The 23,474-nt window shown below is 48.0% G+C and overlaps 2 protein-coding genes across 12 annotated transcripts in view; both read right to left on the bottom strand.

The window, feature by feature from the left end:
- Positions 1–22,908, bottom strand: part of LOC121081833 (twist-related protein 2-like) — a 43,385-nt gene extending 20,477 nt beyond the window's left edge. For 6 of the 10 annotated variants that reach the window (XR_005825831.1, XR_005825834.1, XR_005825835.1 and 3 more), the window contains exons 1-2: positions 2,971–4,830; positions 2,680–2,807 (exon numbers count right to left, since the gene is read on the bottom strand). Coding sequence is in view for 2 of the 10 variants with exons in the window: in XM_040581098.1 (XP_040437032.1) it covers positions 2,680–2,807; positions 2,971–3,487 (645 nt within the window). In the remaining 8 variants the exon portion in view is untranslated. Of the gene's footprint in view, positions 1–2,679; positions 2,808–2,970; positions 4,832–22,833 lie in introns of those variants that run through there. The other 4 variants (XM_040581101.1, XM_040581102.1, XM_040581103.1 and 1 more) reach the window with 2 other exon arrangements.
- Positions 7,412–22,973, bottom strand: SLC48A1 (solute carrier family 48 member 1). 2 transcript variants are annotated; one of them, XM_040581105.1, is made up of 4 exons: positions 22,843–22,973; positions 17,498–17,502; positions 12,193–12,363; positions 7,412–10,379 (listed from the first exon to the last, which is right to left on the bottom strand). In XM_040581105.1, exons 1-4 carry the CDS (start codon positions 22,971–22,973, stop codon positions 10,243–10,245), a joined length of 444 nt encoding a protein of 147 aa, XP_040437039.1. In that variant the 3' UTR covers positions 7,412–10,242. The 2 variants fall into 2 exon arrangements, with proteins under 2 accessions (XP_040437039.1, XP_040437038.1); XM_040581104.1 differs by lacking the exon at positions 22,843–22,973 and having other exon boundaries at positions 12,193–12,360; positions 17,419–19,876.
- Positions 22,974–23,474: the final 501 nt, after the last annotated feature.

Raw genomic sequence — 23,474 nt, 5'->3', positions numbered from 1 at the left:
ATCTAAGTGCAAGACCTGGGTGCATGAAAGGATTAGAGTAACAAAAAATGGAACCAGATCAAATGTAAATTCAGCATTCGGAAATATAATCCCCTTCCTGATGAAATTTTCTTCCCACTGCTGGCACTTGCAATGTGGACACCCCATTTCTCCCAACACCCTTCCTAGGTGAAGCTGCCTTCCAACCAGAATACGGTTGAACCCATCCCACCAAACAGATCTTCCCTGAGATGGGGGGGGGAAAAAATTCCAATGTGGAAAGGAAGAGGAGCACGCATCGGCCTGGTGGGCTTTGGGGTGCCCATCCCAAACTCTGCACATCCCAAATCAAATCCACCTTCCAGGCACTGGGGAGATAGTGGAGAAAAAATTATTTTTGAGGGTTGATCTTAGGCTTCGGAGCCCTCAGCTTCAGGACCTAGCTACCAACCCACAAGATTTTTAATATAATTATTCCCAGAATAATTTCTCCCCCACAAGGTCTTTAAACCACTGAACTGTGTCAAGGAACTGCGGGCCAAGAGACATGTCCTGGCACGGCACTGGCTCAGCGAGATGTTTCCAGCTACATCAGGCGTGGAGTAAATAGGATCTGGTGGAGGATCTCGCAGCCCCAAGCACTTGCAGGAGGAGGGGAAGGGCACCCTTTCTACTGCTCGCCTTTTTGTTTGCAGTTGTGTTTTACTCTGCAATAAATATTTCAGATCATTGGCTTTTTAGCCCTTTCTTCATTTCTTTGCTCTTTCATTCTTAGTTTAGGAGGAAGATGAGCAACAACCCTTCCCTGAAAAGTTGCTGCCAACCCAGCTCAACATGGGCTGTTCCAGGAGAGGACCAGAGCCCTCCAGCCAGCTCCAGACAGCAGAGTAACCTCCGCAGAGGTACCAGGACCATCCAATAACCTCTTTGCAAAGCTGTGGTTTGGCTCCTCTTGGCTGCACATCATTGCTCTCCATAAATATTGTCTCAAAGGCTCTTCCTAGATACTCCAACCTGGCAATTTTCAGCCTCCTTGTTAAATATTGGAACCATATTGAACCATTTTACTCACTTGGTTTTTCTCCAAACTGAAAGATGTCCTAAAAATAACTATTCCCAGTTCTCTGTGTGATGCTTACCCCCCACACCTCAGCCCATGGCTGCCTCCCAGCTCCATCTGCACTTTGGTTAGCTTATCCCAACACTAAATCAGCTCCATTGGGGACTTTTAATCCCACTGCTAGTTTTTACCAAAACCTGCCTCTACCTGCTGGCTTGTGAGAAGCAGAAGGCAGGACCATGAATTCCCTTGGGAAGAGCATCAGCCTGGCAGGACTTGGTGCTGAAGATGATGACCAGAAGAACCTGGTCTGGGCTCATGTCCACGAGTCCAGCACCCATCCAGCTTGAGATATGACACTTGGGAGCAACGAGACACCTCTGGGGTTACTCGGCCTATCAAAGACATCTTAGACAGGGCCTCTTCCATGCCATGCTCCCTTTGGGCAGCTTGTCCTATCTTCTCCACCCCATCCAGATCCAGAGCCACAGTCAGGAATGGGGCTGGATGCAGGGCTACACAATGAGACCTTGCAGTTGTCCCTGCTGTGAGGAAGGTGCCAGACCAACGACTACCAAAAGCTCCCTTCTAGCCATGTTTTGTTCTTTTAACCCATACTGGCCATGCCAAACACCACCCTGACCCACCATGCCCAAGGTCACCTTACCACATCCACTGCTACCCTCTACCCATCATATCCAGCACTGCCCCATACCCAGGGCTACCCCATACCTACTGCCTCCAGCGCATTGCTGTCTTGGCCCCATTCAGCACTGATGCTGAGGTAGTGCTACCCCAGCCTCTCATTTGTGTCCAAAAACACCCCATGCCCGCTACACCTTGCTCCGGCCAGCACATGATAGCATACAGCTGCCTCCTGCTCCAACCAGGACGTTCCGTGCAAGGAAGGGCTGCAGTTATTAAATGGAATTTGGGGGGTTTTCTTTTCTTTTTTCTTTTTAATTTTTATTATTTTTTACAAGCAACAGCCAGTAACCAAAGAGCAAATGTGTGCTGAGTCGGCTCCCTCCTCACAGGGTGGGCCAGCTCTGTTGCAAAGCTGGGGACTGCACTTGCAGCAGACTGTGCGTCCAGGCAGATCTGCATGGCAGGGCTGCCCTGCAGAGCAGTGCTGCCACGCATTGTTGAGGTCCCTCTTTCCTGCAAGACTTGTAAAATGGTCCCCTCTCCCTTGCTCTGCTTGGCACTGCAGACAGATTCCCCTTTTCAGCAGCCACCCTGCCAGGCAATGGGTCCTGCAAGCACAACTTTGGCCAAGTGGCAGGATGGGATCCAATGTGGCATTGTCAAGCTCAGTGGGAGGACAACCCCAAGGAACCTAGTATCCAGGCAGATCTTTGACCTTGCTGTCTACATGGCTGGTCCCTCTCACCACTCTGCTCCCAGCCCAGCCATGCTTAGAACCATTCTTGGCCACCTCCAGGATGGCTGAAGACCTCTTTGCCCTGGCTGCACATAGCCCCAGGCTCTGCCCCATGCCTTAGAGCTGTTGGACACCCCTAAGCACAGCTCCAGAGCCCAATTAGGGGACACACAGCCAAGATTTATGGACCCAACACACTGAGGACAGTGTCACCTGGGCCAGCAGGCACTGAGCACCCTTCTCCACATAAACCCACCTTGGAAGGCCCATGTTCAGCAGCTCCAGCATGACTCATCTGCGGAGGCCTCCATGTCTGGCGGGGCTGCAGCGCTCGAAGCCTTTGAAACACCGCTTCCGTCTTCCCCACATCTTGAAAGCAGATTGCTAAAATGCAAAAAACCTGTTGTTTTTGTTAATGTTGCTTTGAATATCTTCAGGCGCTGCTCAGGCAGGAAGGTGGGATCAGAGCCACCGACGCGGGCAAGGAACGGACCCTCTCAGAGGGTGCTGAGACCCTGACAGTGGGTTGCAGCAAGCTGTTGGAGACCTGTACTTGTGGTGTGACAGTGGGCGGCAGGTAGAGCTGTGCTTCGTGGCAGGCCCTTCCCACACCAAAGATCCTCCGCAAGCCCCAACACACATTCCAAATCCAGCAGATGCTGCCCAGTTTCCGACGACTCCCTTACGCTGCCAAGTGCCAGGTGATAGGAACGCTGCTGCTCCTCCAAAGGGAAACTGGGCGATTGCATGAAAAAGGTCCTGTTGGACGGTAAAGCTGGGTATGCCCCGAGAACAGGGCGGGGATCGCCGTGACTTTGAGGAACCTGCAGGTAGAAGAGGGCTCTCAGTAACGTGATGGGCTTGAGTCTGCCCAGGGGTTTGCTCTGACCCTTTAGATCAACACAAGACCTCTGCTCTCCTTGTATCCCAGTGCCAGAGGACAAGCAGGTAATTCGGGCTGGGTGCTGCTCTGCTTGGCTTAGAGCAGGGGCTGGAAACCTTTCCCCAGGGGAGGAGAAGGCTTCTCCCCTCCTGACCAGGGCAGTTAAGGGCGGCTCTACCATTCCTTTGGAGGGTGTCTGGATTCACCAAGCTGCAAAACCTTATAAACCTGAAAAACCTTACATTCACCAAGCTGCAAAGACCTTATAGCACCCCTCCAGTACCCAAAGGGGCCGACAGGAAAGCTGAAGAGGGACTTTCTACAGGGGCATGTAGTGACAGGACAGAGAGTGATGACTTTAAACTAAAAGAGGGCAGATTTAGATTAGCTATTAGGATGAAATCCTTCACTATGAAGGGGGTGAGGCCCTGGCACACGTTGCCCAGAGAAGCTGTGGATGCCCCATGCCTGGAAGAGTTCAAGGTCAAGTTGGACAGGGCTTGAAGCAGCCTGGTCTAGTGGAAGGTGTCCTGGCCCACGGCAGGGCAGTTGGAACTGGATGATCTTTAAGGTCCCTTCCAACACAAACCATTCTATGATTCTAAAACCTGTCCCATAGCATGGGCGGGAGACTGCAGCCCAGGGGAGTCTGACTCCCCACTGCAAACCAAGTAGAGAAGGAAGATCCCTCTCCTTCCTACCTGCTCTGCGCTGGCCCTTGCAGCCAGCCCGAGAGGCAGTTTTGTGGCTGTGAACCCACCCAGAGAGGTAGTGGGACCGGAGAGCATTGCATGACACCCAGCGCCACCGTGCTAGTGACCAGGAGCAGCGTTGGTGATGCCTGGCAGGTACCTACATCCCCAAGTATCCTGGGATGGGGATGCCAGCGAGCGGCCCTGGAATGCCCATGCATCCTTCGTGCTGAACCACGCCGAGCTCCTCAGTGGCTCCCACCCAGTCCCCAGCCCAGGTGACATGGTGCTGGACCTGAGCGCTGAGCTCAGCTCCTGGATCCGACACAGGGACAGGGCTGGGGGGGAGAAGTCCCCTCTGGCACTCACCCTGGGAAGGGTTCATGTGGCGACCCCGGGAGCATGTGCCACAGTGCTAGTCACTCTGTCAGCAGCAGAGACTCAGTGGCTCCTTTGGAGAATAAAACCAGCTGGGATTTCATCATGAACGAGCCAGGAATGGTGCCAGGAGCAATGTCCCGGTGCAGGAGCAGCTCCCAGAGCCACCTGTGAGACCCCAGCAAGGGAAGGAAAGCCACAGAATGTCCTGCCGTGACTGCTGGACACAGTCAGACCCTGCTGCCACCCTGGGACCAGAAGGTGTGAAACAAGGACTTCTGCAGACCTCGGTCTTCAAGGAAACGGGTTTTGGTTAGGACAGTCAGGTCATCATGGTGGGAGCTGGTGGTCCCCAAAGGCATCTGGCTTCATCCCACCCCCAGCAGCTCCAAGGAGACCCCTAGCTGGATGCACATCCCCATGATGTGGGTGTGATGGGGATGAAGAGCTTGCTCCTGCGGGGGGAGGGGGGGCGCTAGCTCCAACCCCCCACCCCACCCCCACCCCCCGAGCACGGCCAGGCCACTGCTGCCCTCCACTGGCTCCTGCCCATCCTGCACCCCTGGGGGCTCAGCCGGGTGGGGGCTCAGCCCCACCTCCCACACTGGCACCAAAAGCTGCTGGTGCTGCGTTGGGGGCGGGGGGGGGGGGGGGGGCTCCTGCCCCCCTCCCTTACCCGGAAGGGACCTCTCACCCCAGAAGTCCCCAGCACAGCCACTCCGGGTCCCTTCAGAGAAGGCACCAAGTGGTGCTGCCAAGGATGCGGCTGAGCCCAGCAAACTTGTTTCGTGTGTATTTGGAGTCGGATCAGAGCTCACCACGCAGCAACGCTGGCTGGCACGGGGCTGCAGAGCCTCCGACTCTTCCCTCCTGCAGGAAAACCATCAAAGGGGAGACACTGTCCCAGCACTTCACAAATTCATTCCAAATGTTCTAATTACTGTGGCCTCCCGCTAGCTGCCTCACTCGCTGGCTGGGCTACAGAAAACAGATGATCAGGGATCAAGATGCAGCGGCCTCCCACTACCCCAAACCTCCCGCCACAGAGGACTCGGTCACGGGTCGGGGCACAGGGTCCTGACCCCAGCATCAGCGACAGGACCCGTGCCACCGGGCAGAAAGCTGTTCGAGGGCTGGCTCAGTGCGCTGCCCAGCCTGCAGCGAGGTTCAGGGAGGGCAGGATCTCCACCAGCATCAGCCCGCAAGGGGAGCTCACAGCCACAGGAGAAGCAGAGCAGCAGTTCCCACCAAACCTCCAGCCAACCCTCGGTGCTGAATCGAAGACATTGTCTTGCATTTCCCCTCCCTGTTCAGCTTCCCAAAACTGCCTTCTCTTTCCCAAAATCCTAAGAGGAAGAAGAGGTGCAGAATTCCTGTTTCCCCTTTTCTGCACAGGTGCTGGAGAAGCCTGCTCAGAGCGTGCTCGCCGCTGAGACAGGGAACTTGCCGAGCCCACAGCTGGCGTTCAGGCAAGAGCTAACTGCTCCTCCAACCCTGGCAGCCATTTTTAGACAGGCCTGACACCAGAAGCACAAGCACAGAGGGAAGCTTCTGTGCACCCAAACCTAGACGAGATTTGGGAATCTCACCTGTGGGTGCATGTGAAGCCAGGCAAAGCTGCTCAGATGTCGGGAGCAGGTGGAGACAGAGTTGGGGCTGCAGGACAGGTGCCTCCACACAGGACTCGTGCCTCCCAGCCCGCTGCTCCTCAGGACAAGGGTGGATTTCTCCACTGAGGGCCGTGCAGGAGGTGCAGATGTTCACAGTGCACCAGGAGCCTGGGCAAATGCTTACTCGGACTTGGAGGTGGCAAGGGCAAATGCATCATCCCCATGGGTCTGCCCCTGATTAGGTATCACCAAACCACTAACCCTTGCCCCACTATGGCATCAAACCTGTTGCTGGGCAGGAGCAGGCGGCTTTTTATCCTCTGTCCAGCCCAGGCACATACATACACCTATTACCAGGACTCGTTGGCAGACAAATGACCCTACTCATCTCTCTTAGCCCATTTCTAGATAGACACCAAGCTCTCACTGCATCCGGCGACCCCTGAAATCCCACAGTGCCTTCATAGGCCAAAACATCCTTTTCTCGCCATCCTTTAGGAAACTGATGGCTTAACCCAAACTCCTCCACATTCAGATGGGCACAGCCTGGGTGAAATGATCCACCTACAAGATTAGATAAGCAAGAGCCTGTACTGTCTCTCTTCAGGCTGCAGACAAGGCAAGAGGAATCAGAGGCCAACAGGGGAAAATAAAACAAAAAGCTGCCTGAGATAGCTGGGATCATCACCAGGCTAATTAGCACATGCTGACAGCAAGTTCCGGCCAAGCTGCCAAGAAAGTAAAAGGGACTGTGAGACAGCTAAAAGAGACCAAGACTGTCTCATTCTAACAACAAAAAGTCTTCAAGTCCCAGAGAGGGCAAAAAAAGTCAGCACGCTGTCCCCGGTCAGCATATGGGTTTTGCACAGAAAAAATATTTTCTCCCCACAGACTATTTTGAAGTTGCAGCCAGGTTTGCTATAAAGGTGGCTGAGTTTTAGCTTCTGCAGACAGTAGCAGTGGTGTGCCCAAGATGGGGATGGCAACAGCTCGGAAACCAGGAGTGCTCATCACAGGAGATTATCCAGCTGCTCCCCACCTAGAAGCATCTCTTCCCCTCACCCATTTGCTGCAGGCGCAGACTACACACAGGATGTAGCTGAAATAAAAAGGGAACGGAAACAACATCATTTGCTCAAAAATTCCTTTGTGTGAAATCCCAAAATGCAAAGGGGGTTGGGGGGCAGGGAACACATTAGGCGTCACTGCTTGTGGATCTAGATGTTGAGAGTGCTGATAAAGGTGCAAGGACAGAGCATGACAGAGTTAAATGCTGGAGCTCCACATCACCCAAAAAAAGCAAAATGTTTTGTACAATTCACCCCTTTCCTTCCCACAAAGAGTAATGCTCCTGCAGGTTGCCACCACGGGAGTGAGAAAGACAGAATTTAACAACTTGATAGGGAAAATCACTCCAGACACTTGTTTGGTGAGAAAGATGACTGTATTTCTGCTCTTACTGTGGTGTAACATACAAGTTATAGTGTCGTTTAGTACAAGGAGACACCGGGATACACACAAGTGAACCCCACTGTGAGTTACATCATCCCACCGCAGGACCAAATCTTACACCAAGCGTGCAAACAAAGCATAAACAATGTAAAAATATATTATATATTTACATACACATCTTTTAAAAAGCTGAGATGCACGTATAAATTTCAGAGCTAAAACATGTCAGGGTGAAAACAGGGGTTAGATTCAGTGAGCTGTTTGTAGGCAAGTTTACAGTCACAAAAATAAACTTTAAAAAACTCTGGGGTAAGCTGATAGGACTTTTGGACACACGCCCAAAAACGAAGCCAGTGGCACGCAGGCTGGAGGGCTCTGTAATTTGGTGACAGAAAAGGACAGTGTTTTGGTGCTGTGTAAGGCAGTAGCAGAGCTCCACCAGCCTGACCGGTGTTGGGATTTCTGCATCCCAAGCACTCACGCCAGTCTGGTTCTCAGAGCTGAGGCTTGCCCCAGCACAGCAAATGTGTGGGCAATGTTGTGTGGAAGAAACCTAAGACAAGAGATGGCTTATTGAAATGACTGATGCTAAAACCACTTGTGAACTCCACAGTGGGTGCCACGGCTTTGGGCAGAGAAGCGAGATGAGCTATTCCATCCCCTGCCAGGCACGCTGGAAGCCCGACATCAGCAGTAAGGGAGATTTTAGTATTTAAAAGCCTGAGTATTAATCTCATAAGTAAGCACATTTCACATCCACAGCCTTTGTCTGGGCTTAGTGACTCCAGCAGGTCCCCCGGCAAAAGCTGGCTGTAACCTTGGTACATACATTGACCCAAAAACGTTCCTCAGTCTAATTAAGTCACATGAGGATCTTCCCACCCAAGAAACAGGAGGATGCTATCAACAGGTGTTATCAAACACTTCCAAAATCCCCTCAACAACTTGAATGGTGTGCTTGAACCACCCATCTTCCAAAGCGAAACACGTATCAGCAAAGCTGTGGATGGAGCCTTTTGAGTGTGGAGCGGGATTCAAACACAGCAAGGTCAGAGCACGGCTAGGGTAACGTAACAGAAAGGATAGCCCAAGGTACTCCCCAGCAGCCAGCTGCACAAAACCAGACTGGGGGTTTTGTGTGGCACGAGAGAAAGCTGAGAACAGAGCACACAGGACATTCCACTTGCGCCTCACTTGGTCACAAAACCCTGAGCAGGTCCCGTCACCTACCCTCTGCCACCAACTGCCAAAAATGCTCTTCAAGGAAGGCTCCAGCAGTACCTATAGAAGTGGCAGGACAACCATGTCTGGGAGACTCCTTCAAATACCTGCCTTGTTTATCTTCCATCAGTCTGCAAGGAGAAAAGGGGCTTCTCCTGCCTCTCTTCTCATCCACCTACAGAATTATTCATGGACATTGCCACTTTCAGTTTGTAGCGGCCAGCACCATGGCAAAACACCGGCTCAGATTCTGCCAGAGCATCAGCCCAAAACCTTTAGCTCATCTGAAGTAGATACAGTTAACAAGGAAAAATGTAAATACTTGAAGGCTTCAAGCTTCTCAGGGTAGCTGCTGACAGGGAGCAAAACACAGAAATTGAAGAGGTCACTAAATTGACTCAGGTTTTAGGTTCGTCAGAGCAGTGCCACGCATGGCTGAAATGCAGAGGGAGAGCTTCACTGCCATCAGGCAAAAGATGTGCCAGTCAAGCCCAGCTGTTTCCAGCACACCAGCCCATGAGCGCAGACCTGTAAGGCCTTGACTCACTGCACAAGAGCCCAGCAATTTATCCAAGGTTGCATTATACCAGTGACACTCATTACAGAGGCTTGCTGGGAGCTGACTCTGGATACCTTTCTTATTTTTGAGTACCATGTCTCCTTCCCTCTCTCACCCTGCTGTTCCAGGGAAGCTAAGCAAAGAAAAGGAAACACAGAACTGCTTTTTTTTTTTTTTTTTTTCATAAGAATCACATTCATGTTTCTCCGGAGGTTCAGGTAGGTAAGCCTTTGCCTAGCACATCTTTCACCCAAACACCTGATTCTACATGCTACCAATTTGAGCGTTAAATATGGAATAAAGTTCCTTTTTGAAGTGATCCTGGATAGCAGCCAGAAAGAGCATTCTCTGCCTCTGACAGAGCCTTGAGATGACTAGTGCTTCTCTGCTGCTGGCGCATCCCTTCAGGCTCATCCAGACCATAGGAGAGAGCTGGCTTTGCGTACAATGTCTGAAAACAAAATACTGGAAGATGCGGGGTGCTGGCTGGAAGGTACATAGGGACCTCCTGCCACAATGAAATGCTCATCTCTCCACTCTGAGAAGCAGAGCAGTGCAGAAGAAGCCAGCTTTCACACAGCAGTGATCTCTGCTACACGCATCCAGGGCACCCATCTCCAGCAGGCTGGCGATGCACTCGCATGAACAAGATGTCAGGGTGCTGCACCTGTGAGGTAAGAACCCACAGCTCCTGAAGGGCCCAGGACCTCCTACCCGCTGGAAAGCTCCCCTGGACTTCGGAACAACACAAAGAACGGATCTAGGCCTGCTGCATGTAAGCACATGGAGTCTTTCACCTCACTACCAGACACAGGAAAGTTACAGAAAGACTAGACTGACGTCATTAGCCAAACTTTAAATGGTTGAGTAAAAGCAATTAGGAAAAAACCCCTACCGCTGACAGACAAACCGAGCAGCACTGGGTGGGTTCCTTCTCCACCTTTCATACGTCTCTTGCATGTACCATGCCTTTGGGGGGTAATTCAAACATCCAGCACCTTCAGACAGGATTGAAGTCCAAGCGTTAGAAGTCACTGAGGATACTGATGTCTGCAAACTCATTCCTGTACCGGTAAGCATACAAACTAAGCAGGAAGGCCCACTTCAAGGAGATGAAACTCCAGACGCATGACAGGTAGTAGCTTCTGGGATCAGTCAGGGCTAGGAGAGAAAAGGATACAGATATATTTTAAAATCCCATTTATGCTTCATGCAGTCTGGCCAGGAAGAGCCCAACTCAGGCCCCAGTTTCTAGGAGCTTTCCAGCCTGCATCTACAAACCCTGCTCATAGAACAAGGTCTTATCAGTGCCTTAGTCCCAGCTATCTCAATTCAAGATTGTAAAATGTCCTCATCTCTACCACAGAAAGGTATTATGGTCACAGCTTGAAGCTCATCATCATCTCTAGAGAGCAGACCCTAACAGCTGTAAGATCACGCTGACAGCCACCCAAACTCACCTTGCTTAGGGCCCAAGGGATGAAGTTCTACCAGGATGGTAGAAACATGTGCCTCAAGAAAACAACCTCAACCTGCAGTTCTTAATTTCTCACACCCTGGCTTACTACTATTCCCTTCTCCCCACCACAGCAAGGGGAAACAAATCTGCACATCTGGAGGGAAAACACAGGAAATAAACCATATCCTCCTCCTAAAAATTTTTACCAATCATTGTAACTGACATCTAGTATATGATACTGGTGCACTTCAATCTGTACTGCAGGTCTTCAATACAGTGCTGCAATAATCACACGGTACTGAATGACATTAACAGCTTTGAAGTCAGGCGGGTATGGTTCTGCTTTTTCAGTGCATGTCAGCAGTCTTCATATCTATTTTCAAAAGTTTAAGGGGATTTTTTGTCCCAGAGATGTCAACAATTTTGAAATACATTTACATAACCTAATGCCTAGAACAATTCCAGCTCTAAGTACAAGCTGCTTGATAATTATTAAAAAATAATTTTTTGAAGAATACACAAAAAAAATACTTACTCAGTAAATCCCACTCATTAGATTTACCAGCCCTAAACTTTCCACGTATAAATAACTTATGCAGATGTTCTACTTGACTCCCAAATTAGGGCTTTCCCCTAAAATACCTCCTTTTCCCCAATAAAACCCAAATTTTCCCCCAAACAGTTTTTCCTCATGTTTCCAAGAAAGGAGGTGATGAAAAATATTTGGTGTTCTACCTACAAGTATTTTCATACTCTTTCACTAGGCTGAAGCATTCGAATCTCCATGGGGAGCATACTTAGGCTAAGCCAAGGGCTTTTGGTGGGTTATGACCCCAACACAGCTTGCGCACCACCATGAGTACAACAACAACAGGACTCTTAGTGGCTATCAGTTCAGATGCAGCAAGCAACAAACACAGACAACTTCTGAAAAAACAACCTAAAACCCCAAACTTTCTCTCCTTTGCCTACTGCTAAGCTAATACCGGGAGTAATTATGTGAACCTTCCTTAGACAATGTTAAACACCTTGTAGCAACACAGCTTTGTATGCTGAGTAAATGTAGCAGGCATTTTCTCCCTGCTGACTGGTGTTTAGATTTCAATATCCTCATCAACATGTGAGACAATGTTCAGAGCAGTCCCTTTATTCGTCACAGAAGTAACTTTCAGTTCCTATAGGGAACAATGCTGGAAAATGTAGACAGTGCCTGCCAGTCCCATAGACCACACCTATTAAAGCTGCTATCAAATATTACAAGATGCCCTAAGGGAGTGGCACGCATCAGGCAGCGAAATTACTCATGTCAGTGAGATATCACAGCAGAAAAATTAAATTCATTTTTGAAACCCTTCCCCCAAAATCTCTCAACACCTCTCAGAACAGAAGGCAGGAGCACGCCCAGATTCACCCCAGCTCTGCTTTGCAGGGTCTTCTGTTCCTTCAAATCCAATCCCAGTAATCCAAGCATTGCCAGTCATTTCTCCCATTTGCCTACTGCAACAAAGTACTTACACTGATGCTTGGTGATGGCCAAAACAAGGAATGTGCAGAATCCCACCACTGAGAGAGCTGAGAAGAGGATCCCGATGAAGAGGAAGAACCTCAGCCCTTTTAACCAGGTCCTCCAGTAATCCTGCACATACATCACATGCGTGATTAGGGCCCAGAGCGCCAGAACACCTGCTCAATTAGACAGCAAGGGGAATCAGTACCATGCATCACATTGCAACACAGCAAGGTCTCTAATAAATATACAACTCATTAAACCCCATATGAAACACCAAGGAATACTAATGATTCATGGTCACGTCCCCTGCCAAAGAGAGGGGAAATATCAGAATAAATGGCTGCCTGTGCAAGTATCACTCTTCATGACCACCCCAGACCCCCTGCTTTTGCACAGGCTTTAAGATATGTATCTTGATTACAGGCTGGTACAGAAAGGACTTCATTCATTGAATGTATTCCCCTAAAAAACTTGTTTTCCTGTTTAGGATAGACCCATTTAATGTATACTCAGTGCATATTTACTTAACTCTCCACACAGCTTTCATGACATCACACATAGCAAGCCAAGCACTTGGCAAGAATTAGTGCACCTTTTCACAAGGCCAGGCAGCTGCTTTTACATATGTGAGACAATGATAAAGAGCACCACTACACAACCATCGATTTTAGACACCTAAATCAAGTTATACAGGACCTGTTCGGTACTCAGCGATTCACATCACGTCTTTTAGCTCCAATGTACCTCCAGTTAAAGAGTGCATTTATACAAATCCCCTTCAAACACTTCAAGCATTTCAAGTAAAGGGGTGTGACGTTCAGCTCCCAGATGATTCATACATACAGTTGCCACTTACGGCAAAGCACGCTCACTAAGAGTTTTAAGGTGGTCTAAATCTCTCTCTTACTTTTGGGTCTGGCCCAAAACATCTGCATTACATAACCAAGTATCTGAGCATGTTTGGGTTTTATATATATATATATTTTTTTTCCAAAGTAAAGCCAAATCTACTATGATTTTAATAGAAACAGCAAGAAGCATTTCCCTAAGCTTAGGTGACTAGTCCATAACCAAGTTTCATCTCCCTTGTCAAAAGGGAGGAAACAGGAGGGGAAAAGGGGTGAAAGCATCCAAACAATACCTGTAAACAGTTTCTGATACAGGGGAAAACAATGCATCTTTCCCTAACCTTGTTCTAGAAACTGCTCACTTTTTATCACACTTCAGGAAAAAAAATTAGACGAGACACTCAGTGTAAGAACTGTCCGCTCACATGCTTAAAGCTTGTCAAAAGTTTTTAAAACCCACCAGGGCTGCCTGTCATCTCCATTATACAAGCAACATCACAAACTCCAGTTACAGCAAGCTGTCCCTCTGTTGAAGTGACAGCACTGAAGAGTATGGCTAAATCTCCTTAAGCCGTTAAACTCAACCTGTACTTAGAGCCACTTTACAGACTTAAAACATTTGACTCATTTTGGCAAAGACCTCTGCAGCACTTCTGAAATTTGAACCTCCAGTGGTGCAACTAACTGGCTTGTATTTCTGCTTTGCTGCCACCTCCTTTACAGATTTTATTTTAAGGGCAGCAGGGGAAAAAAATAATTAAAAAAATAAAAAAAGACACCACTGCAAAAATACCAGGCTGCTTTATATGGTATCCTGCAATAACACTAGACCTCCCTCTGCAGCTACTTCTCAACATCAAAGGAAGCCAGAACCAGCCTTGCCCACTATAAGATAAACATTTTAATACTAAGGACAGTCACAAGTCTTGCCAGAGCTCATTTGTTACTGGATACGGTCATTACACACACAGCTTCCCAAGGCTTACAAGAATGTATTATAGCACCGAGGAAAATAACTGCATCAAAACAAACAGATAAGCAGAGCCGAGAACTGCCCTGCAAACCCGCTGGACTGGCTTTTCAGCTCATTTCTACCAGGCTTTCTGACCTAGCTGGCCACACAAACAATGGATGCACTGCAGGTGCACATCAAATGAAGCTGAATATACACAAAACTCAGTTCCAGGCTAGACACAGAACTCTGGCAATGTTTTTTGCCTCCTCAATGTCTTGGGATGAGGCACAGCAAATTAAAGTACCTTCAACAGTGGCCTCCGAAAGAGATGGGTGGAAAAAGGACAACCTTAAAAAAACCCACCACCAAAACCTCATAAAAGTAAAAGCACTCAGGATAAACTAAAAACCCAAGGGTAAAGTGCTGCTATCCAGGACAGACAGAGCTTACAGACTTTTTATCACAGTCAACAGGAAAGGTAGAATCAGTCCATTACTTCATCTGGTCAGAACTGCTGTACCTAAGCATGTTTTCTGGCTCCAGGCAGTCAGGCTTTTAATTCTGAGACTCTCATAAAGTCAGCAACCGATACTGCTTTTCCATGACTGGTTCCACACAGACTAGCACTACCCACACATGCTTGAGATCACAAAACCAGCAGAAGTTATTTTGGAGTTCTGCAGATGACCATAATTGCATTGGCAATGCTCTTCAAAAAGCCTGCCATGGGATTTAGTAGACAAGCCTATCAGCTTGCTTAAACAACCACTTCCTCACCTTTAAACTTGTACTCTAGAAATTCAATCGACATTTTTTTTTAAAAAAAAAAAAAAGAGGAACTTGTGTATTTCAGTCAGGAAAACAAGCTGCTTCCCCCGCTACCCCAGGCTCTTTCAGATGACTTGGCACAACTTATTTAACTGCTGAGTCAAGTTGCTGGTGTTCCCATGCCAAAAGGGCTGCTGATGCTCTGCAAGCTCTATGGGGAGAGCAGGGGCAGCACATGAGCTGCCACCCGACCTTCCCCCCGCCCCCAGGCCTGACCCTGCACCTTCCCCCGACCCTAAAGCCTGACACAGCACTTTGAAGGATGCTTCGTCTAGCAAACTCTTGTGTTCGGTTAATTCTTAACATCTAGAATAACTGCCTCATACATGACTAAGCAAAAACCAGCCTCCATCGCTGAAGGACCGAGTCTGGTCACACAGGGTCGTTGAAAGTCTGGGTGTCCTTTCACCAGCAGCTCAACAAACATCACGCTCATTACCACGTGAAACAGAGGGGAAAGGAGTCTCCTCCACCTCCAGCTGCATGTTTGCCTCCTCTCCCTTACCCCCCCCCTACACCACTCCGAACTGCTGGTGAGGCTAGCCAACTTGCAGAGCAATTGGGTTTTCTTTTTTTTTCCCCCTTCTTTTTTCTAAAATCGCAGAAAAGCATACCAACAAGTTACACCAGCTCACAGCACTGGAACATCAGCACTGGTGTAAAAAACATTGGCTGCATGCATTCAGGGCCAGGTAGGAGAAATGGAACAGGACTTACTTTTTCAATTGCTTAATTTCTCACCCTGAGCTTGTGAGATCATCCTCAGGCAGACACCCAAACCCCACCAGTGCCACTCAGAACTAGCTAACAGCCACAAAAGAAAGCAAAACCACCATCCAGATGTTAACAAATACATGCGAATACAAGGGGCATCCCAAGTGGGATGAAGCTACACAATAGTAAGGCATTACACATAGTAATGCCTTACTACACAATAGTAAGGCATGGCAAATCAAACTCAGAGTCTGAATACACAAGGAAAACAATTATTGCAGGGAACCTAATTTAGCAGAGTATATTGCTAAATATCATTAATTAAATGCTTAAATACATGAAAACATGTACCTTTTCTAAAAAGCCTTCTTTATGCTAACTGCTTATCCACATACAGCATTCAGCAGGAAAAATCCCACACTTTCTAACAAATTCCAGAGGAAACAAGTCCATGAATGCTAGAATAGAGCATCTCATTCATGTTTAATTCAGCTGAAACTGGGTTGAGGAAACAGCAAATCACCTCCCATTCACCAATATACATAAGCTAAGCGGTGAGAACAACAAATGAGTTGCACTGATTTACAGTAAATATTTTCATTATCACAGAGAAATGAAAACCATACTAGTATTTTTGATTTATGTGAAATCTCTCATTTTGTAGACCTTGAGAGCAAAAAGTTTCCAGATTTAACACAAACCCATTAGCTATATGTAGGTAATAGAAAAACAGCTAACTCATTCAGCTGTACAACTTCAAAAACAGGTTTTGAAACAGTTTTTATTGGCACAGGAAATAACAGTTTTGTCCCATTTAAAGCTTGGAATGATTATCTGTAGGATCTTCAGGTTTTCTTTTTCACCTCAGGCGATTTCCCCAAACCCTCCTCCTTCACAGACGCACTTTGCATTTATGCACAGAAGCAAAACCTGAATCTGCAGACGTAGCCCTGGAGTAAAAATGGTGGTTGTCAGCTCCTGTTACATCACCTGCTTAAAATAACATCAAAAATCTCACAGCCCTTTCAGAGAAACATTTGTCTTGGTGGATTTACCCCACACATCATGGTTGGAATGACCCTAAAATAAGAGCTGCTCAATAGGACACAATCAAGGGATCTGACGTAGAGCAACGGGGAAAGTTACCTCTAAATCAAAACTAATTATCCCAAGTACACAAAGCTCCAGGAAAAGGAAACTGGCCTGTCAAACAACCACGAGTACATCTGAAACAACAGCAACAGAGGCAGGGGTTTTTTAAACCAAAGTTAACAGGTATTTTGACAAGATTAATTCATATTCAAAATACAAAAACTTGCAGCATACTTGGAACACGTTTAAATGAATTCTAAAAGGCAAGTTCAAAAGCAGACTCGCCCTCGGTTTGTAACCTGGTACAGAAAAAACACCAGTATCTAAATATTTTGATAAGTCCTTTGGAAAGTTTAGCATACTTTAGCTCAAGTGAAACAAAACTTTCCCTTACTCTAAACATAAAAACAAAACCTGCGACAAACAAAAGGTTTTCTCAGACCCCTGCTCATCACTGACCAATTCTTTGGTCCCAGCAAAACAAGTTGCATTGTTGATGGGGAATAACAGCACAGCTGCCTTCCCTGAGGTCAGAGCTGCCAGAGGCCAAACATGTCAGGCCACATTTGCACACCGCAGTAGGACACTGTACAACACCAATGGGCGCTACAGATTCTCGGAAAAAACAACAAATGTGCAATGCAGGCAAAAAAACCAGACACACACACACAGAAGTTCTGCAATGAGCATTCTTATTCCAGCCTTCTGCAGCTCAAAATGCATGTTGATGATGGCAGACAAAAATGTCGGCAAACAAAATGACAATAAAAATAAAGAACAATATTAAAACCTACTTGCACAGTCCTGGAAAATATGAAGTCTGTGGTGACTAGTTAGAAGACTTTTTTTTTTTTTTCCCTTCAGAGTGCTTACAAAGCCTTCAGTCATTTTCCATCTAAACAATCTTCCTTTATACGCTCTATTACTCTAGTTGGAGCATTAGAAAGAAATACCTGCTTTAGAAGGAGTCTGAGCTTTGCCAACCTACATTCATTTTGCCATTTCTAAGTTTTGAACTTTGCTTCGTCTGGTTGATTCCCAGAAAGAGTAAAATGTTTTCTTCCGGGAGCTAAAGCCAAGCTAGCTCAGCCCTCAGCTGTTTTTGGAAGAGGTTAAAAATGGGTTTTCTTGAACAGCCCTCTGCCAAAATAGCTGGGGGATCAACACTGAAATATTTTAGGAAAGCAGCTCTCAAAGGAGAAGAGTCTTTGGAGTATTCTAGTAAAAACTGGTTTTGACTTGGCAAAATTTCCCTCTGCCAACATGCAATCAACTGCTTTACCGTTCCATGACGTTTCGGTTTGGAGGGAAGGAGATAGGGCCACGCGTGTGCATGAAGAAAAAGCCTGGCATTTCAGCTTGTTGTTCGGCACTGAGCTGGTCTGCTCAGCCATTTTCAGAAGCAGGAAACAAGATGTACAGATTTCAGATGCTATGTGCCTCCATCATTCATATTTAAGAGGAAACCAACATCACAACAGCAGCACTTAACGAGGGACTCATTCTCTCCTCGCAACCTAACTAAATTACAATTAAGCATAAGCCATGTGCAGTCTTTTCTGTATTTTCTTTTAGCGAGCTTTCTCTTCCTCTTCTCTGCTCCTTAAGACAATGCAGTCATGAACCAAACCTTAATTGAACAATATGTAGTATCTCACAAGCAAATCCAAACCTTTACAAATGCTTTACTCCATAACTGCAGTGCTTTTTTGGCCGTGCTGTTCCAGTCCTGGATAGGGAACAATCCAATCTGCATAAATGTATCTAACATATGCAAGTGCAAGGCAGATTAGTCATCAGGGCCTTCAGAAAATCACTACTTCTGTACACATCAGATACTGTGTTCAGCATAAACTAGCTTCTATTACTTTCATTTATCAAGTATTTTTAAAGTTTCAAGCGTCTTGAAAGTACATTTTGTGTTTCATCTTCTTTGCAGCTGCTTTAATATCTGGTCTACATTATATTCACAAAGCACGAGCTCTGTATCTTGCCAGAAATATCTGAGCAGCTTGGAAACAGCCTCTTTGGAGCGGAAAAAGCCCCCTTCTTTTTCTATTAAATTTAAAAAGAGAAGATACATACACAAGAACATTAAAAGCCACTCAGGAAAGGGCTGGATACATCCTGAAAACATTTAATTGCTTTTTTCCCTTTTAAACTGCCTCTGGCAGAATGAAAACATCAGAGTTGCTCAGAGATTCATGGCCTACTTAAAAAAAAAAAAAGTATTAATTTAAGGCAGTGAGGGGAGAAGGTCAAACATACAAACAAGCAGTAAATTATAAAAGGCACTGTGACTAGTTCAAAATGAAATGGCAAACCATCGAGCCAGGCAGTATTAACTCAGGAATGACTTTCCGGGTCCTGTGATTAGTCGATGAAGTTGCTGTCTCTTGGGTTATCAGAAGCACTCGATAGGGTGTTTCTGCTTAAAACAAGGATATGATACACAATGTCTGTGTCTAAGATGATCCCAAAATTTCCAAGTATGCATGCCCAGGGGCATAGTTAAGATTTTGAGGGTTAGTGAGTTGATTTTACTAGGCATTGGGGGTGGGTGGGTTTATTATTATGAAAGCTAACTGGGAAGACTGGAAAGGTAGTTTGCTCAGCACCTTAAATTAACATGCTTCTGGTTTCATAACTAGAGGTAACTGAGGGCTCTAGTTAGAGACTCATCAGTATGTGGCAATTCTCCCCCCACAGAACTTTAATGCTAGAACTTGGAGTAAACAGATATCTAAGTCTTTAAATTATAGGAAATGTATCTGAGCAAGTGGAAGTACAAGCAGCAGTGGACGGCAGATTTCCATGCAAAATGCAGCAGGAAAGGTTCCCTAGAGGATAAGCAGAAGATAGATTATAAAACTGATTACAAAGAGAAAGATACAGACTTCTAATGATACAGGAACCAGCAGAACTTCTTACACAGAGGAAGTATATGGATAAATATCTGAAAACACACAGCCCTGACAAACCAAAGGCACATGAACAAAAGCTGCAGCAGGCTGCAATCCATCTCACCAACAGAGGCAAGAGAGAAGCAACGACAAACATACAGGAACCTACGGGAAAACCAGAAAGATAGTCAAAACTAGATAAACATGTACAAACACACACTTGCGGAGCAGGCTGGCAGGCAAAGCCTTGTGTTAATCAGAGGCATATTAACAAAGAACTGCTGCAAAGCTGCCAAATACTCCAGCCTAAACAACTTTCTACCACACACACGGCCTCCCAGCCACAACGGCCCAACCTGCAACTCACCCTCAGGTGCTCAGATCACTTTTTGAAGCTTCTGAATGAAAAAGGCACATGCAGGGCCTCCCCCCCAAAAAAAAAACCCCGTTTGTGCTGAACACACTGAACCCACCCAGAACAACAAACACACCTCCAGCACAGGGGTTTGATTTCACAGTGATACTAGCTGCAGCAGAGCACACACTGCACCCCAGCACTTGAGTTTAGTCACACATACTGAGGCAGAAGCCGTCTTTCTGCATGATGTTATCCTGTACAACATGCAGAAAGTTGCAACAGGTTTATTAGTAGACTAAAGGGCACAAAACAATGCCTGACAATTAACTTTGCGATGCTTACACAGCGGAAAATTTCAGCTCACCCACTTCCTTTCCCAATATTCTCTGGCAGCAGAAGTACCAGTTAGCATGTTACAACAGAAGAAGGAAGAATTAATGAAGTATGCCAGAAACAAAGCAAGTGAACACCTTGTTTACCTGAACCTGAAGTATCCACAGTGTCTAAGCATAATGCAAACCTCCCACATGCTGTGATTTTTTTGTTGGAACAATCTTACTTCACCAAGTAGCCTTGGCTTTCAATGCACAGAAAAAACATGACTTTTGAGGGTTTTTTTGGCTACCCCTCCACAACTAAACAAGCACCCACACTTGGCTCTATCCATGCAGACTCCAATGTGCAGGACATGAAATGTTGACTTGTGAAGGCTAGCAATGAGCCGAGGGCACAACTTTAATGTTTGTCTGGCAGCGGAAGAAATTTAAAAGGTCCTCCCCATACACAAGTGGCTTTATTTCCCCTCCTTCCTGACCCCTCCTTTGTGGGGATAATGTTTGTGACACAGAACACTACATACTCTCAGAGTTCAGGGGTGGGAGCCTAAAATACAAGTCTCATCTCTAATACCTGGGGCATATTTCACCTGTTGAAATATTGAGGGGGTAGAAAAGCAAAGCAGAAGGGCAGGAAAAAGAAGCCATGAATTTAACATGGCAGGTACCTCTTAAATCAGCTTTGTCTAACACTAAAACATGCATTTATTAATCTGCTTCTCAGGCTTTGTGATCCTACTGTGACTCTACCTGTATCCAATTCAACAGATGTTTGAGAGCAGGCAAATCCAGATAGTCCAACCTAACAAATGACCATTTTTTAAATTTTGTTTCTTGCTTATCTACCTCCGTGTTACTTTAACTAGCTTGAATTACCTGGTAATTAACACAAACCTCCTTCTCCCAGCAGATAACCAATCTAAGTAACTTCAGCACAGAAAGTACAGGATGATTCCTCTCTCTGCTTTCTCACCAGCCCCCTTCTACAATGTGGAATTCCGAAATTCCTCTGTGAATGTAATACAGTATATGCATGCAGCATAAAATATTACTTGCTATTGCCTTGTGCATTTCTGGGGTACAATACTCCAGCTTCCCTTGTGACATCTACTAAAGCAAAGTGTTAGAAGTTCTCTGCTTAATTCCAAACCCAGCTGGAATTAAAGCTTTTTGGAGTGAGGGCAAGCAGAGACAACCACAACCCTACACCTCACAGCTGCTCCTGACAGCACAGCAAATACCCAAAGGTACACATGAGCACTGGTGTTGCCCAAATACCAGAAGTAAACCAGATTCTTTACGAAGTTTCTATTCTTCCTCCAGGAATTCTGCCAGAGAAAACCTTGAGTTGCTAAGCTGACACACCAAGAGAGGACTGTTCTGCTCCAACCCAACCATTAGCTAAGATCCACAACCAATGCAGGCATCTGAATCTCACTGATTTCAGTGGACATTAAGATGCAATTTACAGCTTCTGGCCTTTACAAATTAGCCCAAATGCCTACTTCAGAGCACCTGGAGCAGATGCTTTCAGCGGCTACAAATGGCAGGAGGCTGGCATTTTTCTTTTCTTTCCTGAAAAAGCAGAGCACACAAAGACAAGTTGACAGACTAAAATTTTACTAGGAGAGTCAGCAAAGTTTTCAATTGTAATTCTGAAATAAAATCCTCTTTTCAGTAACAATGCTGACCAGCCTAGAGGGCTTACTCAGATGGCAACACACAATTTAAACCTCAAACTTTTAGAACTTTGGCCTCCCTACAAGTTATACACCATCATTAACAGAAGCTACTCCACTACAGACAGAAAGTTCGCTAGATGTCGTTGCAAAAACCTTTTTGGTACCAAGGAGAAGAGAAGAATAATTCCATCTTTACTAGCAGTAAGGTTATAAAATAGACTATTTCCTTTTTTCCTAAGGGACAAGCATCAACAGATGCAGTTAACACATCCCACAAACCACGGCTTTGTGCTTCAAGTTACAAAAACAACGAACACTGTAAGCTAAAGTCTCCCAAAGAGTTTTTGTTACAAGGCAGCCCTTCACGGGCACAGCAAGCCCCTCCAGGAGGTCAGGAGCTCCTGAGCAGCTCGGGAAAGCATCACCCGCAGGCGTCCAGGACCACAGCGCAGCCCACCCGAGCCCCCCGGTCACACGCTCTTGCGCTCTGCTCCCGCCCCCACGGGGCTTTGTATCCCCACGCCACAAGCCCGGTTTTACCACCGGCAGGCAACGAAACGCGCTGCCGCGGCGAGGGGCTCGGAGGCGCCGGCCTGGCCTCGGCGCCACCCCCGCGCCCGCACAAGCTGCTGTTCGCGCCGCTCACAGGCCGCGTGGCGACCCGGGCGAGCCGAGACCCCCCGGCACGGCCCCCGGGGGGCTCCGGGCTCACGCAGCCTGCCGGGTGCGCGTCCCCGGGGGAGAGCTGCTCCCCCCACCCCGTCCTCGCTCCCCCCAGCGATCGCCCGCGACCGCGCCGAGGCGAAGTCGCGCCCCCCCCCCAGCCGTCGCCCTCGCCCCCCCCCCCAGCGCCCACCGGCGGGCCCCGCCGCGGGAACCGCCTCAGGCGGCGGCGCCCCGGCACCCCCCCGGCCCTCCCGCCGCCTCGTACCCGAGAGGCCCCCCCGCCGCCGCCGTGGCGGGCTGCCGGAAGGCCGGCGCGAGGCTCCAGGTGAAGAAGGCCGAGAGGCCGGTGAGGGCGCCGGCCGCCGCGTAGGCCAGCCGGAGCGCCAGCAGCCGGCTCACCGCCATCGCAGCGACGCTGCGCCGCCCGCCCGCCGGCCCCGCCCCGCGCCGGCGCGCCCCCTGGCGGCCGGGGGACCCGGTGGAGGCCCGGGGCGGGGACACGGTGGGGGGGCTGGGGGGGGCATTGGGAGGGCGTGGGGACAGGGGGACACAGAGTGGACGTGGGGAGCATGGGGACACGGAGGGACACGGGATGGACGTGAAGGGCACGGGAACACGGGGGTCGGGGCATGGGGGGCATGGGGACACGGCTGGGGGCATGAAGGGCACGGGAAGCGTGGGGACACAGGGGGTGTGGGGACACGGGGGGCGTGGGGACACGGGGGCGTGGGTGACACAGGTGGCTGGGGGTGTGGGACACACGGGACATGAAAGCATGGGAGGGTGAGGGCACAGGGGTGTGGGGGGCACAGGGGGACATGAGGGTGATAGAGGCATGGGGAGGTGGGGGCACAGGGGGACACAGAAGAGACGTGGAGGGCGTGGGGACACAGTGGCTGGAGACAC

Source organism: Falco naumanni (assembly GCF_017639655.2).
Source record: "Falco naumanni isolate bFalNau1 chromosome 20 unlocalized genomic scaffold, bFalNau1.pat SUPER_20_unloc_1, whole genome shotgun sequence".
Classification (NCBI taxonomy): Eukaryota; Metazoa; Chordata; class Aves; order Falconiformes; family Falconidae; genus Falco; species Falco naumanni.
This window is presented reverse-complemented; position numbering and strand designations above follow the sequence as displayed.